The following is a 16,927-nucleotide window of genomic DNA, read 5'->3' as shown; positions in this document are numbered from 1 at the left end:
AGGAGTATATATAATCATGGTTGTGATCATTTTGTTTCCATTGTCACAAAAAAAGTTTCGCCAAAAAAGAAGGAGACATCTGTGTTGTCATGACAACAAGCTCCCCTTGTCTGAAAATGAAAATGAGCATTGCAGTTTAAATGCAGCGTCACAGTTTAGTTAGTGAAATAAGACTTGATGACAACTCTGAAGCTGGAAAGAAAAACAACATCTGGAGTGAGCTGGATCCGGTTTTATCCAGAAGAAGCAACCTGAAAGAGCCGAGCTACAGGAAGGAACCGGTGAAGACAACATCTGTATACAAAGTTAAGAGAAATACAGGTACAAGTGAAGTCGTCCACAAAGACTCAAATGTGTTGACATCACCTGAAAGAATAGGAAAAGTCTGAGAGGCACAGGCAACATCTGGAGCCAGTGAAGCTACAGACGCTGATGTTTCTGTTTCCTAATTAACTCAGATGTTAGCCAGATACAAGGTTTTCCCCCGACTGATCCACAACCAGAAAAGTACAAAATCATCAATAGAGATGGATTTAAAGGGATAGTTCAACATTTTGGCAAATCGGCCCATTGCCATAATCCCTATAGTCATAGCAGTAGGTTTGTTACCTTTAATTGTCAGTGCAAGCTATTTTTAGAACGGCGGAGCAGAGCGGCAAGCTGCTACGCTATGGAGGCTCATGGGATTTCTTGGTTTCCCTCATCAAACTCATCAAATACACAATCCAACAATGGAACTTTACAAGACGGAGTTGTTTTAGAGGTAAATTCATGCAAAACAGCTGATGCGCGGTCTCTGCATTTGCTTGAAAACAACTCCGTCTTGTAATGTTCTGTTATTATCTCATAGCGTGGTGAATGTGCAGGTCACAACTTGTCCACCAGAGCGTTTTGGAGTTGTTGGATTGTGTATTTGATGAGTTTGATGAGGGAAACCAAGAAATCCCATTAGCCTCCGTAGCGTAGCTCTGAGCAGCTCACGGCTCTGCTCCACCGTTCTAAAAACAGTTTGCACCGACAATTAAAGGTAACGAACCTACTCCTAAAACTAAAGGGATTATGGCAATGGGTCAATTTGCCAAAATGTTGAACTATCCCTTTAAAACTACGAACTACCGACTCAAAATGCCGCCTGTGAACAACAGCAGTGAAGCGAAAGGAGTGATGAGGAAGTCTGAGGTTACTGTGGTTACCTGTGGCTCCACAGGACGGTGCATGGCGGGCGCCTCGGACGCAGCGTTCCCGTTGGGGTAGGAAGACTCGGAGCGCGGCGGCACCGGAGGCTGCGGTGGTTTGGTCTGAGCCGCTTGAGGAGAACCCTGGATGTTCTTGCGGTACCGCTCATCAGCCTAAAAGGACACACACACACACAAATAGGAGCATGAGCGGTGGTTTTGGGAGTTCGGGTCAAACACGTGTCAGTGATGTTAAGAGCAGGTTAAGGGGGAAAAAAGCCATCGGACGCCACGGTTTGTTAGTTTCCTCCCGCAGAGAAGAGACGACTTCTACCAGCAGAAGTACACAGAAGCACATCAGAAAGTCACAGCAGCAGGAACAACTAAGCACTTCCTCAAAGGCACCGTTGTTATTGTTGCCGCAGTGCTCCCACATCCCTCACTGCTACAGTAGTAGGACCACAGCACCACGACCAGCGAAGAGCGTCATGCATTTTTCACGTGGAGAGAAAAAAACACATTCACAGTGAAAAACAAGCGAGGTTAGGACACTAGGACACACACTGAGGTCCAAGACGCCGATCATCTGTAACAACTTGAGGTTTCTGTGTGTTTAGTCTTAAATTGTGTTTAAAATTTTTCAAAACTAAACTACATTTTAGTTTTAAAAAGGTTGAAAAGTAGTTTACAAATGAATAACCTGGTGATTACAATGTTGTTATTCACATGGCTAAAGGTTCAGCTCAAAGAGTTCAACTTTTGAAAACATTATTGCAAAATTTCTTGGTAGTTTTTGAGTTGGATTTAACAAGAATTCCCATTTTGTGTGATAGTCTTGAGTAAAAGCTAAACTGACCTTTGAGTAATCTGTTCATCTTCAATACCAAGTGGATGTTTTTACTACATTTGAGGAAGTTTCAATGTATTACATCATCTGGCACACGCAAGGCATGAAGTCATGATTTGTAAAAAGCACCGTAACTGTTACCTTTGACCTTTAACCACCAAAATCTAATCGGTTCATCCTCGTGTCCTCGTTAACGTTTGTGCCAAATTTGATGGAGCTACGTCATGGCGTTGCTGAGATATCGTGTCCACAAGAACTGGACGGACAGACAACCTGAACCTGTAAAAACACCACACTCCTGGTTCTGGCCTCGACATTAAAAAAACATAAAACCAGCAGAAACGATGCGGTCACTCCAGTTCTGCTGCTGGATCTCTGCTCTTATTCCCCCCACCAGGTGCTAAATGGCAGCAGCAGGAGGCCAAAAGGAGAGAGAGACGAGGAGTCACGCTGAGGACTTAATGAGGTGGCTCATTACTGCAGCAGCAGCATCGTTAATGTGGTGGCAGAGACGACAGTGAGGCCAATTAGAGGAGCAGCACAGTCCTCACTGAGGAGGAGGAGGAGGAGGAAGAGTCCAGGTAAACACTAAACCGCTGCTCTACTGTACAGTCAAGGAGGAGGAGGAGGGGGCGGGATCATAATGGATCATAATATGTTCTCTGAAATATCAATGAGTTGTCAGTTTGAGGCGTGGAAACGAGGAGATAAAGGTTAAGTTTGAAAATTCTCCAAAACTCGACTCCTTGTCAGTTTAATGATAAAAGCCAGAGAGAAATTCACTTATCTACCAACAGGTGGTCCAGAATATGTTCACTGGTGCACCTACACAAACTATTTTTGTTCCTTTATTATTTCTCTACTGTACTGTATGGATTATTCTGATATTCTTGATATTGAGCTTCTTTTTTCACCTTTTTTTCAGTTTTAATAATTTTAGTTTTTCCTTTTCTCTCTTTAAATTCATTAATGGATTCATGTGATGTAATCTTTGCATGGATAGTGTCCAGATTTAGCCTCTTTGAGGGTCCAGCACAATACGTATTGTCTACATGTATGTTTATTTGTGTGTGTAAACCAATATATTCGGGAAAAAAAGTTAGGGTAAAGGTAAAGTTTTAAAAATCCCAAACTAAATATTCGTGATTTGAAGCAGAAAATGAATAATTGGGAATTTAAAGGATGATTTTCTGTCAACATGCAAAACAAATCATATAAATTTCAGTGCATCAACTCTTTTGCACAAAAACTGCACAAATATTTTCAAAAGCTGTTTTTTTTTCTTTCTTAAATTGCATTTCCTGTTGCTTCAGTTTCCCGTGAAGCATTCAGTCAAGAAATGTCCTCCGCCTAGAGACAAACGTAGAGACAGACAATCTTTGTCCAACGCCACTGGACAGAAGCTGCACCGTGGACCTGTTTGATTGTTAGACGGACGTAGAGGTTTAGAAAAGAGACGCCGACAGTTTCTAGTCACAGAGTTGGTCTACAAAGCATCCACACACCAGCAGCCCCCACAGCCCCCCGGAGGGATCACACACAAGCAGAGGGAAGCGGTCTACAGCGGTGGCCGAGCTGCTGCGAGGGGTTTCACCTCTCTGACGGGCTCAGAGTCGGGGGCGGGGCCTTGGAGCTCAGCGACCGGCGGCTCGGTGGCGTCCGCAGGTTTCTCCAGACTGTGGTTCTGACCGGACCGCGTCTTCTCGCCGTCGCTGCTCTGTGGCGGTTTGCTGGCTGTGTCCGGGGGCCCGGGGCTCTGGGGGGGCTTTACCCTATCGAGTTCAAGGCTCTGTGGGGACTTGGTGCTCTGCTGCTGCTGCTGCTGGGCCGGTTTGCTACTGTCCAGGTTCTGGTTCTGGTTCTGGTTCTGGCTGTGCTGCAGCGACAGCAGGTAGGCCTGCTCCTGCTGCAGCTGCTTCTGGAGCTTCTGAGCCTGACGCTGCTCCTCCAGCTCCCGCCACTTATACTCCTGAGTACAGGGAGGAGCAGGTTGAATCGCCTCGGGTGAAACCTCAACACCTGAATTCATTCTCTCCTCAGACCTCAGGTCCAACCTGAGAGCTGTGGTCGACCTCGTCCTGATGTTGCTATGGTGAGATGTGAACTGATGCTAAAGCACTGTACAGTATGGAAATGCCCCAGATTTATCATGACTCCTTTCCATTTCTTACAATTTAACTCTTTTAAAAACAAATTAATATGTGAATCACATCAGATACAGGACTTTTTGAAAGAGTTTTTTCACAGTTGCTAAAATTTAAAGGGACAACGAGGAGTTTGTATTTGGTTATAAAAAAAAGTCTCATATTAATGTGGATGAATCTACGTTACCCACACTTGTTAATGTGTCCATTTTTGATAAATATATCGTTTTGTCTTTATAGTTATTTTGATATTATTATCTAGTGGTCGACTCGCCCAGCAATTCCTAGTTTCGGTTTCGTGGACACTGCCCGGCGGGTCATGGGAATAATATTGCCGTTTATGGTCGGAACTACAGCGGTATCTGATCGTCTTTGAACCTCCGACTTTCATTCTTGATTAATGAAAACATTCTTGGCAAATGTTTTCGCTTTTGTCCGTTTTGCACCAGTCCAAGAATTTCACTGTTCATGTGGAGGCTCATGGGAAATGTAGTGTGAAAACACTTTGCTTTCCAAAACTCCTCGTTGTCTCTTTAAGATATACGTAAGGAGACACCTTATCAAAAAAGGCACAGAATTCACCCAAACCTCCTCTAATAATCAGTGAGCTATTGATTTTTTGAGTTTGAAATCAGGGTTAAGTTGTCAAATGACAGAGAGGGGTATCACAGTGTCCAAACCAAATATTAATAACTATTAATAACTTTGGCGAGAGTTTCGTTTTTTTTGGAAAGTCAAACATTAAGATTCATTTTCATAAAAAAAGGCTGTCTGCACGCCTGTGAGAGCAGTTAACTCTGGTCATAAGTAATCAGACCAAAGAGCTATTAAATCAGTAATGACTTTTATGAGTTTTGATACTTACGCCCGTAACCAGAAGCTGTGTCTATATATAGCAAGACCATTGAATCCAATATGAAATTCTCTTAAATCTTTTCAAAGCAAATGTTTTCATACTAAAGCCGGTGTGACAGCCAAATATGATGTAAGGGAAATGTGTGCTTTTTTAATGCTACAGTTTATGAATGGCGACAACAGTGGGAACCGCAGCGAGACGAGCAGCTCATGGTAAAGCGCTGGTGTTGATATGAGTGGTCGTATCCTCTCATTATGTGAGTATCCTCTCTGTGATCCCCACAGGAGCAGAAGCCTTTAAAAATGAAAAACACCAAGTCACAGAGAGACCCCCATCTTCCTGCTGGATGACCAGTTTCCTGCCGGTGACATCATCACCATCGCTACGGCCCAGTAAACATCCCGACTTCCCCGGCAACAACCTAAGAGGAATTATTATGTTTTGACCTCCGACGTTAACGGCTCCCTGCGGATCTACAAAAGTCATAAGTCAGCTCCGACAACTGGATTCGCTTTAGATTTGAGGGAAAACAGGAAAGTTTGTGTAACGGAGGAATAATAAGTACCTACATTATGAAATTTAACAACCTGGGAGATGTGGAAACATTAAAAAATAACCACTGGGGCGAAGAACAGATGGAATAATATTAAGGAAACATAGATTTAGAGGCAGGGGGGAAAGAAAGAGAATTTATTTGAGGAGAGACAGAGATGAGGAGGACGGAGAACAGAGGCTAATACTCAGATAAAGAGGGACTTTTTATACTTTTATAAGGGAGAAAAATGAATTGATGGTTTTCTTCCAGGTTTAAAGAGGACGGATGGACGGACACTCACCAGTAGCATGGCCTGTTCATGGAGCAGCTGCTGCTGCAGGATCTCCAGGTGCCTCTGCTCCTCCTCCAGCTGCCGACGGATGTACTCCTGTCGGTCAAACACACACAACCCCGGAGCTCAGCCACAGAAAACAATACATTTCATTTCCACACATTATCTTAGATTAAAGGTCAACGAATGAGGAAACACCGAGCAGCTCCCACAGGATCCCCGATGTGGAAAGAATCAATGCAATTTCAAGTTTTTCTCTTTTTTTTTTTTTTTTACCCCTAAAGTGCTTCTCCCTTTTTCAGCAGAAGTCAGATGAAAATCTGAGTCATTACAATCTGACCTAAGAGAGATAGTTTTCCCTAGACAAGTGATTTTTACAGCGAATTTCGCAAGTATAACCACAGTTAATGGCAAAGAAACACAAAAATATTTCCCAAATTAAAAAAAACAAAACAAAAGCCAGAGAAAATTCACTGAACTTCATGAGAAAAGGTGGAATGAGAGCATAATGGTTTTGAAACATGTTGCACTTGGCAGGTGGAAAAACATAGGAAATTCCACCAAAATCATATGAACTTTCACTTTACTGTTCATAAGTATAACATTTAAACGTGTCATCAGGTCACTTACTCCAGCGGCGGGTCGTACCTGTTCCCGGTCGGCCCTCCTCTTTTCCTCCTCGGCCCTCCTGCGCTCTTCCTCTTCTTTCCGGCGACGCTCCATCTCCTCGATGCGTCTCTTCTCCTCCTGCTCGCGCCGGCGCTGCTCGCGCTCCTGCTGCCTCCTCATCTCACGCTCACGCCGTTGTTGCTGCGGACAGAAAACACAGGAGGCGAGTTAAAAAGAGAAACAAAGCTCAGCTGCTGTCCGAGGATAAGGGGTTCGCCGTTTTTTTATTTTTAATCATCATGATGTGGCACAAAATCTGATCCTGAATTGTGTTACAAACGTGCAACTGTTGATTTGTTGTTGTCACGTCAGTCGCCTCGTGCAAGTGCGAGTCACGGGGCAAAACAGCCAATGACCTAACGCATAACTGATTATAGTTTAACGACATTTACAGCTACAAAGACTCCCGAGTATAAAAAAACACATGATTATTATCACAGACTCATTTTCAAGTTTTTTAAAGAGCTGCTCTGTCGTCAAGCCATAAAACAAAGCTAGCAGCTCCAACACAGACGATCACATGGGGCCAACAATAAAAAATCTGATAAAATCTGTTTCATCAGATCATGGAGACAAAACTTTGTCATGACTGTTAATTTTACTTTTTTATTTGCACATTATATAATCTGCATAAACAATGAAACTAGTGAAATTAAACATTGTGCAGGAGAGGTGGAAGCCAAAAGAGGCTTATTTATATTCACAACATGTTGTTTCTGAGATGTGACATGTTCTTCATCATCCAGGAGGATCTCATTCTCATGAGACAAGATATTAATGCTAAAAGTGCTGAGTCAGATTCATGTTATGTTGCCTGATGGCAAAACTGATCGATCTTTGATCAATTTCACTTGAAAAAAATGTACAAATATTTGTAGCTTTTAACTTTTCAAAAGTGGAAATCTGTTATTTTCATGTCATATAATATAGTGAATTAAATATCTTTGATTTAAAATGAAGTTTTGACATAACGCCTCAGGCATAGCTGACTGTTTTTTTATATTTAAAGAAGAAACTGTCAAAGCCTTAACGTCTCATTAACAGATGACAAACCGAATTGGTGCAGTTTTAAAAATGTAAACACCATGTTCGAGGTTCTTTTTTTTTTCTTTCTTTTTTTTAAATACAGTACATTCAAGGCCATCTGTTCAAGGACAAGTGCCATTTTCTTCAAATCCACAGGCTGTCAAGGATTTTCAAGGCTACACTAATGAAGCTTAAACAAGAATTAGGATTTGAGCAGCCCTTCAAATGGTCCAAACCACGCCGCCCGCTCTCTGGATGGATGGTTTTTAGTCTGCGTGTCTGTATTTACCGGTCCCGAATGGAGAAAATATAAATAAATACAAGACGCTGGATGAGCTGAGGAAGTTCAAACATCAACATTTTTTAAAAGCTCTGCGTGAGGACGGCGTCATTAATCAGACTAATAGTTTTTAAGTCTGACAGGCAGTTATCCAACTCCTGGTTCTCTGGGGAGACAGATGAAGACATTACTCTGACTCCTGTCTGTCAGTGCTGCTGCTGCTGCTGCTGCTGCTGCTGAGGAGAAGGTGCAGCGGATGGAAAAGCTGCAGGACATCAGCTGTGCAGGGCTCTGGTATCGTTGTGACGCATCGTGTTTGCAGAGAAGTGCAGCGCTCTGCATCGAGGAACCCACAGGAGCTCGTCTGTCAAAACAGGAGCGCACTTGTGTAGCGGTATTTCTGTTACGCTGAGCCGAGCCGAGGCCTCTCTCTCTCTCTAACTCTCTGATTTATACACAAACTCCTTCATGAATCAAACCCCGGAGCTGCTGCGACGGCTGTGGGAGAAACACCAGCTACAATCAAACTTTCACCTTCGAGGTGTAGTAAATTACATCTGTTTGAGCACGTTGGAAAGTGCTCAAAGTCTCCACACACTTGTCTCATGTTATATTTTCCTCTGTGTTATTCCCTGTATTACTCTGTTTGGCAGTGTTTAGGTCTCTCTCTCTTCCTCTCCTTCCGGAGAATTTAGCTCAGTCTACTTCTGTCCAAACTTATAATCATCTCCTCCCGTCCTCCCTCCACCTCCCTCTCTCTTCTATCACGAGACATTTTCCTCTTCTCCTCCAAGAGAAGTGAAGAGGAAATGCACCCGAGATCACACAGAGACTAATAGAAAAGGACCAGAGCTCAAAGAGATAAAGGATAATTACAAAAAAAAAGGCTTTTCAAGCTCGTCCTCAGGGGAAACCAATTAAATCTTCATCACTGCAGCTTAAAATTGATTATTATATGAAATTATCTAGCAAAAATCTGGCCACTATCCTCCAGGTCAGAAGTCACTAATCTTATTACACAGAGATAATGTTCACATATATAATCTGGAGCTGACGACGTGGATGAATCTTCCCTCAGAGTGGAGTTCACCTCAGTGGAAGGATACTCCAGTTAATGCTACAGTTATTTCCTACTTGAAGAAATAGTTCCTACGAACACGCAGCGCTGAGCGATCAGCCGCAATCGGTGGTCGGTAAAAAATTATAAATCATAAAAATTATAAGCTCCGACGTTAGGTTGACTGGACCGCACATGAGTTAAAGGAAAAGGTCAAGATTTTAACCGTGATGAGGTCAGATCGGCCTCGTTTCCACCACAGGAAACTTTCCTCAGGAACAAGAAACATCTTGAGGAACGATGTGCATTTCAACCACAGGAACCAGGGTCTGAGTTTAGATCTGGGATTATTGATCTATCACTTAGAAAAAAGGCCGGCCCTGGTTGGAAGGTACTACTTTCCAATGGTTCGGGACATTTGAGGGAGCATTTCTGATTGGTTGCTGCATTTTATTTTGTGCATCGTCTCTACAAACAGGCAGTTGTTGTTTTGTTTTTGATTCAAGGCTGTTTGATTTGATTTCCATCATGGTTAAAAGATGGAGTCAAGGAAGAAAGAGAATGACAGAGGCCTCAGGAAGACGATCTGAGCCCCCCGACCAAAACTATCCTTCATCTTCTTTTTACCGCCACCCACTGGACTGGAGTTGTAGTGCATTTCCCTCCATTGATTTTCCATAAATCACCTGCCTAATTTGCATAATCGTCCACATTCAACAAGAAAAGCACCTGGAAGTAAAGCTTCCAGTTGCAGCTGAGCTACATGATCATGAAGAGACAGTTTTGTGCCATTGGTACGTGTTAAAGGCTGAATAAGAAGAATGCTTATTAAAGCTATATTTTTTCAAAAATAATACACCCACGGGGCGTTTAGAGGGGTGCAGAATACAAGCATTGCTTTTCCATAAAACATTATATTTAGTCTGAATTAATTAATTAAAGACATTTTTTGACAGGCTCAACAATGACTTCCTGTTTACCTCGTAGCTACCAGCCAGTAGCCGACATTGCGGGTCACTTCTCCGCTGTTTTCCTAAGCCTCCTCCCGGTCGTGTGCATTTGTTTTCAACAAAGCCTTTTTATAATCAATCGGTTAAGTGACAAGTCATTTATCTATCATAATTAGTCCGAAGATGTTTAATGAAGGTAAAAATGAAATATAAAGTAAATATCCTGCATAGTTCTTCTCTGTGCCCCTAGCAAAGGTGGGTTACACTTAGCAATGGTCTGGCAACCGACTGAGGGAATTTTTTTCTGTTGTAGCAATTCCTATCTTAGTCAATAGATGGTGGTACTGCTCATTCTCCACATTCAACTTTTAAAAATTCATGTGTCTTTTTCTTTTCTTTCTTTCTAGATGTTTGCCAAATGACAAAATTGAAAAATGAACCAATCATTAAATCATTAAAATCCTTGAGCTCCAGCTTCTCAGCCTCAGGTATCTAATGGCGACAGACGGTGCTCTCACCTCCTCCAGCCGTCTCCTCTGCTCCTTCTGCTGCTCGATACGTTTCTGCCGTTCCGCCAGTAGTTGGCGCTTGTACTCCTCCTGCTCGCGAAGCTGCTGCTCCTGGAGCAGCTGCTGGCGGCGCAGGGCCTCCGAGCGCTCCTTGTTCTCCTGCTGCAGCCGGATGAAGTCGCGGCGCAGGGTCGACTCGCCCGGCACGTTGACTATGGAGCTATACGGAAAAGTTGTTTTTAGGTCACAACACAAATGCTATTGTTTGACTTCCACATGTACTGACACAGTTTTAAATAGTGGGAAAAACACATTTGACCTCAAAATACCCTGAAATTACAGTTATAAAATAGTAATTTATCCTTTTTTGGTTATTATTTTGTGTAATTTTTTAATTAATCATCCTTTCAGACTCGACGATGGTTGCGATTGGTATCAGACTTTAGTTACCTCGGCTCTCCTTCCTGCTCAGATGCCTCTTCCTCCTCTTCTTCACTGCCACTGTATTCATACTCAGTCTCATCTGTAAAGAGCACAGGAGAAGAAAATAGATGTTAGAGGTGAGATTATGCAACTGAGAGCACAACATGATGTAAGGGGGTGTTACTGCTGGACACTTGAACAATGATCGTTTTGAGATTTTCTCGAGCCAAAGTGGTAAAATCATTAAAATAAAAGTTGACATGGGAAAAGGTGTACAGTAATTGTGCAACAGGATGTCAAATGAAATCGGAGCTCTCACCTTTCTCTCCCCTCTTCTTCTTGGTTCGGTCGATATGGTCTTTGAGCTGGATGCGGACCTGCCTCTCGTTGGGCTGGTCCCGGATGAAGGGGTGTTTGAGCAGCTGCTCAGTCGGGGGGCGCTGGGTGTAGTTCTTCACCAGGCAACCCTCGATGAAGCTGAAGAACTTCTTTGACCTGTTTAGTTCAGAGTTGAGACGTGCGTGTGTTACAAATTCAGCCAGGGATGCTTTCACTTTTTTCTTTTCTTTTTTTCTTTTTAAAAAAACTTCACCCACCATTTTTTGGACTTGAGTCGAGGAGGAGGATTTCTGGGAATGAGGAAGAGGGCTCTCATGGGATGCATGTCACACAGCGCTGGAGGAAACAAGACCAGGCAGGAAACACAGAGAGAGACATAGAGTCACATTTTAGACTGAATCTTTTCTGTATGACATCTGAACAGGAAGAAACAGCTTGAACAGAAAGTTAAACTCAACAGTGAGTTTCTCTCTGATGTTTAGAGGTTTAAAACTGAGCCACTTTGTTTCCATCGCTTGAAACAGATGGTAAATGTTGTTTCTGCTTTTATATATCACTTTTACAGTCATAACCACTCCTCCACCGCCTCCTCTGCTTACAACACTTACAGTATGACCTATCTGTCTGCAACAAACATCAACAAACCTAGCTGGCACCGTGACGAATAATAACTCATGCAGATCACAGACTAAAAACAAGCTCAGATTTCTGCACTGTAATTATGCAAATGTGTCAGTATGACTTGTTATTCTCTGCCAAACAAACCAGCAGCAGGTCGGAGCGACTGTACTTACGTGGAGCCCCCTCAGCCATCTCTATGGCTGTGATGCCGCAGGACCACAGGTCACTCTGAAGGACAGAGGAGCAGAGTTTAGAGTTAGTTTATTACAGTGATTATTATGATCTGTTCCTACTGATCAGCTGCTGTTAATGTGTAAAGATATCCGGTCTTTATTCTTACCCTGTAGTCGTAGGTGGCATCGGGGTTCTCATCACAAGCGATGACCTCTGGAGCCATCCAGTACGGTGTCCCGATGAAGGTGTTCCTCCGGCCGACTGTCCGGTCCAGCTGAGCGCTCACACCGAAGTCCACTGAGGGGGGGGGGAAACAACAACATTGTTTTAACATTGTAACATGTTTTATAGAGGTGTGACGATACACTCATCTCACGAGACACAATATTGGGTTCACGAGATCGAGACGAGATTTTAAGAAAACTACAATGACAAAATATATGACTGGACCAACAGACTTTTATTTAACCGAGTTGCACATGCATTTTGAAATGTTTTATTATAACTATGAACATGCATGATGTAAGCATGAGCTTTAAATACATTTCTTCTTCCACAAATTGAAACTAAAACTAAAATTTATAAAAGTTAAAATAAATTAAATTAAATTAAATTAAAGCAGAAGTAAGCGATCCGGTCGTTTTGGCTAATGCTGCGTTCCAGGCAGGCTTTTGAAACCGTAAATTACAGCTTCAAGTCACAACTTACAACTTTGTAGCGTTCCAGGCAACCCTCAACTCGTGTTTTTCCGACCTGTTTTACCTGTGAAAGTCACTATAACGGCCACTCGTAACTTCCGACCCGTGAACTCGCACCAGATCGAACTGGTATGACTTCACAGGTCGGAAAAACACGAATTACGGGCTGCCTTGAACGCACCATAACTTCTTGTCAGCCGACGGAGTTAGCAGCCCCCGCCCTCGTCATGGATCTATTGGTCCTCGTCCCTACGTCACCACATTCACGGCGTCCCTTGGCTACACACACAGCCCTTCATGCCGTTCTCTCTCCTCATTGGATAAAAACTGTAGGATACGATAAATGTTTTCTCCTCGGCTCAGAGCAGAGCAGAGTGACTGACAGACTCGTGTTTCGGTCCAAACACTCTATGTAAGTGATTGCTGTCGGAAGATATAACTATTTAAGACTTATATTAACACAAAAATATCGCTTACTTCTGCTTTAAATATTTCTTTCTTTTTTTGAAGTGCAAACAATATCATGTGCAGTGTTTCCTCTAGGAGTTTTTACTGAGGAGGAAGAACTCAGCTGTGATCTCGTGGGACGATATCTCGTCACAACCCTAAGGTTTTATACTATCAGATTCGCTGGCACTGGAAAAACTCACCTTAAACGTTAAAGGGTAAATATCTAATTTTTGACAGTATGTGAAGAACTGGTGTTCTTAGAGGGGAGGAAAGCATTGGAGGCATGTTCCCTCTGTATGTAAACCATCAACAAATGAAATTACCATGTATTTATTATATGTCTGTTTGTTTGTTTTTTCGCTCTTTTTATTTTTTTTTATTTGAAATGCTTTTCTCTAAGGGAGTTGACGGATTATTTACGTTTTGGACTATGCAAAATAACACATGCTACTGCCCTGTGATGTTTATTCATTCATTGAAGATGAGCCTTATTGTGATAGTTTTGTTTTGCACCTGTATTATATCTTGTTGTAGTTTGATTATTTATTCTGAAAATTAATAAAAATATTAATGTTTTATGGTTTATGGCGAGTTTGTATGATCAGTTAATGGTGAGACAGATTCTGTGTGAAAGCCGATTTAACACCGGGGTCATTTAAGTTTCTGCCTCTGAGCCACATCAAAGATTCACTCTCTTGTCCTCGGACCATTGTTAATTTAAATTTCACTCTTTCTCTTTGTCACGTTGAAGCCGCCAACAACATGTAAAGGCCAAGGACATGTGGTTTACAGCGCGTGTCACAGGATAGCAGCAGAGGGACATCATTACTAATAATAATAATCTAATTGTAGATATTAGGGAAATAAAAACAAGATGAATAGAAGATTCATAAAAACGTCCAGATGCAGGGGATTTTTTCAACAAAACCTCATGTTTGACAACTTAAAATATGAGGAAGATTAAAACAAGGACAACAAGGAAATGTCCCAAATGGGAAACATTAGATTTTATTTGATTGGCACTAATGTTTTAATCATCCACAAGTGACCAGACGTGGCCTGAAAATAAAAATGCATTTCATTTCTCTGTCCAGTTTTGCTTGTAAATATTCTGTCTGAGCCAATCTGGGATTTTTCTGGCAGGATCATGAATGTTAGCGTCATCGTGTGTGACTGAAAACAGACTTAAAAACTAAAAACGAGGCAGATACATCTTAGTTATGAGGTAACACAGTGTGTAATCCAACAAATTAGCTTATAGATACTTTATTAAATCAATAGATCGATAGATAGATCTAAATAGAATCACAGCTCTACAGTGTTTTTCCTTGTAGTACTGACTTACATACAGTCCCTTCACTGTCCTAATGCTGCAGTGGAAAAGGCCCAGTTGGCTCATGAACCGGTGCTGACTCAATATCTGGTGCTGCAGTGTGTTTTTTTTGTGTGTGTGTGTGTGTGTTTTTTTTTTCTTCTTCCTCAGTCACTCGGTCCAGACCTCAGTAAGAGGCCGAGCCGAGCTCTGGGTTTTACAGGCCCCAAAATCAAACCAACACGTACCCAGCTTGACCTCAGCGTTTTCAGTCAGCAGCACATTCTGTCCCTTGATGTCACGGTGGATGACGTGATGAGCGTGCAGGTGAGCTAATCCCTGTGGAGATGAAACAAAAAAACACATCCCATTACATACACAGAAGAGACAAGGACATAGAAAATGTACGATATACTATGGAAAATATAACATTTTAGTCATTTTGGTGTCTGTAAATGTAAAACTTGACTCGAATTAAATGAGGAAATCAATCTGTGTAAACCAAAGACTGTAATTAAAGACAGATACATCCTCTGTGATGTCACCCACAGGTTTCTGAGTCTGACATCATCGTGTTGCCGGTACCTGACTCCACTGAACTAAAAGCCAATCCAAAAATGTGCAAATGTGTGTGGAGCCAAGACTTCACTCAACTGTCTCTCAAAGTGGCCACACCCTCAATTATGCAGAACTTTAAAGTCTTAATAAAATGAAAACAAGCGAGTTACATAAAAATTCAACCTCATACAGATGTAATGAAGTGGGAAATTAGCCACAGAGACCAAACGCAGAGTGTAAACATGATTATTTCTGCAGTCAAGTCAGATATTTTAACACAGAAGTCCACAGAGATCGAGTTTTCTCTGTGTTACAGTATATGCAAGATCCCGTTGCCTTTTTTTGTCCAATCAATCAACCGGCTAAAACTCTGCCTTCACTTCCTATCTGTGTCAAAACCAAAACATCCCATCATGCTGCAGTGAAGTTATTGTAGTGTCGAGCTGTGAACGAAGCACCGACCCTGAGGATCTCTCGGGAGATGTAGGCGATCCAGTCCTCCTTCAGCGTGTTTCCTTTGGTGTTCTTCACCAGGTCTGTGATCGAACCGGCGCCGCAGAACTCCATCACCAGCTGGAGAGGACAGAGGACAGAGGACAGAGGACAGAGGATTTAATACGATTCAGAATCAATATAAAATGTCCCAAAGTCGATCTAAAAAAATAAAAAAAATGAAACAAATCTGCTGGCTGTCGGTCATCATTTCCTTAGATTTTAAAAGGCAGCATGTTTAACTGCACTACTTTTTTTAATAAAGAGGCACTTTTAATTTTGTTACATAAGCAATATGTGATATTGCTTTTATGCAACAGTTTCAACAATTCCCTCTAAGCATGGATAAATGTTTAAAACTCAATAAATGTGAAAAACACACTTTAGTCATTCTGTCTTGCAAAGCAGACTGGAGTAGATCATGAGGATCCTTTGCACACCGATAGACTGAAGCAGAAATCATTATGAATCAAATCGTTTTGGATCAAAAATCGATTTTGAATCGAACTGTAGCCCCAAAAATCAGAATCGAATCTAATCGTGAGATAGTAAAAGATTCCCACCCCTAATAAAAACAGCCACATTGGCTTTGCAGCACAGCTACCTTCAGTCACCACATGAGACAATCAGTGGGAAAACGTGTCAGTCTCCATTAGTTCACACTTCTACTGTGCACTTTTCCTTTCAGGGAGCCACTGACTGAGACGGAGCTGCTGAATACAAACTCTGCTCAGTTTCTTTGTGCTTGAAACGCTCTCAGAGTATCTGGTGACAGGAAGTGGTGGCAGGAAAAAATCCACTTCCAACATGTTTACCCTTATGCAGTGATTGGAAACAGGAAACAGCGGGCCTGATGGGAGAAGTGGTCTTCATGTGGGGGAAAAAAAACAAGAACGTTTCACAAACAACGAGTGACTTCAGCGCTGTGTGACGTCTCTGAAGAGCCGCTCGCCGCTGTTTCACATCAACACCCGTAGCTGCAGGGCTTCTTCTGCACGTGACACTGAAGTTACAACAACTTGCCACGAAGTTAGTGAGAATATTTCTCTCCAACATAAAAACAATATACATCAGCAGCTGTGGATCAGGAGAGCAGGTCGTGCACTAATTGGAGGGTCGGTCGGTTGGTGGTTCGATTCCCGGCATCTCCAGCCTAAGTGAAGCGTCCTAATAGCCTCAAGCACTTCTGATGAATTTTTGGTGTATGAGTATGTGTGTGTGTGTGTGTGTGTGTGTGTGTGTGTGTGTGTGTGTGTGTGTGTGTGTGTGTGTGTGTGTGTGTGTGTGTGTGTGTGTGTGTGTGTGTGTGTGTGTGTGTGTGTGTGTGTGTGTGTGTCCTCCGATATACTATATGAGGAGAACAGTCCTATATGGATGTGTGTGATGTGGTTTGTAATGTAAAGCACTCTGAGTGGTCGATGAGACTAGAAAACACCGTAAGTGCAGTTCATTCATCACTGTGACAGGCGGCTCTGTCTACTCACAGTATGTGTCGGCTATAATGTAAAGACTGGTATATA

The 16,927-nt window shown here is 42.3% G+C and overlaps 1 protein-coding gene across 5 annotated transcripts in view; it reads right to left on the bottom strand.

The window, feature by feature from the left end:
* LOC311004892 (mitogen-activated protein kinase kinase kinase kinase 4-like) overlaps positions 1-16,927 on the bottom strand; it is a 119,308-nt gene that overhangs the window by 27,798 nt on the left and 74,583 nt on the right. For 3 of the 5 annotated variants that reach the window (XM_083997082.1, XM_083997083.1, XM_083997084.1), the window contains exons 5-15: positions 15,378-15,488; positions 14,606-14,696; positions 12,064-12,194; positions 11,897-11,951; positions 11,360-11,438; positions 11,083-11,258; positions 10,791-10,863; positions 10,350-10,560; positions 6,498-6,659; positions 5,859-5,945; positions 1,194-1,349 (exon numbers count right to left, since the gene is read on the bottom strand). In XM_083997082.1, coding sequence (XP_083853208.1) covers positions 1,194-1,349; positions 5,859-5,945; positions 6,498-6,659; positions 10,350-10,560; positions 10,791-10,863; positions 11,083-11,258; positions 11,360-11,438; positions 11,897-11,951; positions 12,064-12,194; positions 14,606-14,696; positions 15,378-15,488 — 1,332 coding nt within the window. Of the gene's footprint in view, positions 1-1,193; positions 1,350-3,616; positions 3,992-5,858; positions 5,946-6,497; positions 6,660-10,349; positions 10,561-10,790; positions 10,864-11,082; positions 11,259-11,359; positions 11,439-11,896; positions 11,952-12,063; positions 12,195-14,605; positions 14,697-15,377; positions 15,489-16,927 lie in introns of all 5 variants that reach the window. The other 2 variants (XM_083997085.1, XM_083997086.1) reach the window with 1 other exon arrangement.

The sequence above is a fragment of the Trachurus trachurus genome (assembly GCF_905171665.1).
Source record: "Trachurus trachurus genome assembly, chromosome: 21".
Classification (NCBI taxonomy): Eukaryota; Metazoa; Chordata; class Actinopteri; order Carangiformes; family Carangidae; genus Trachurus; species Trachurus trachurus.
Note: the sequence above shows the minus strand (reverse complement) of the source record. Positions and strands in the feature narration are given on the sequence as shown.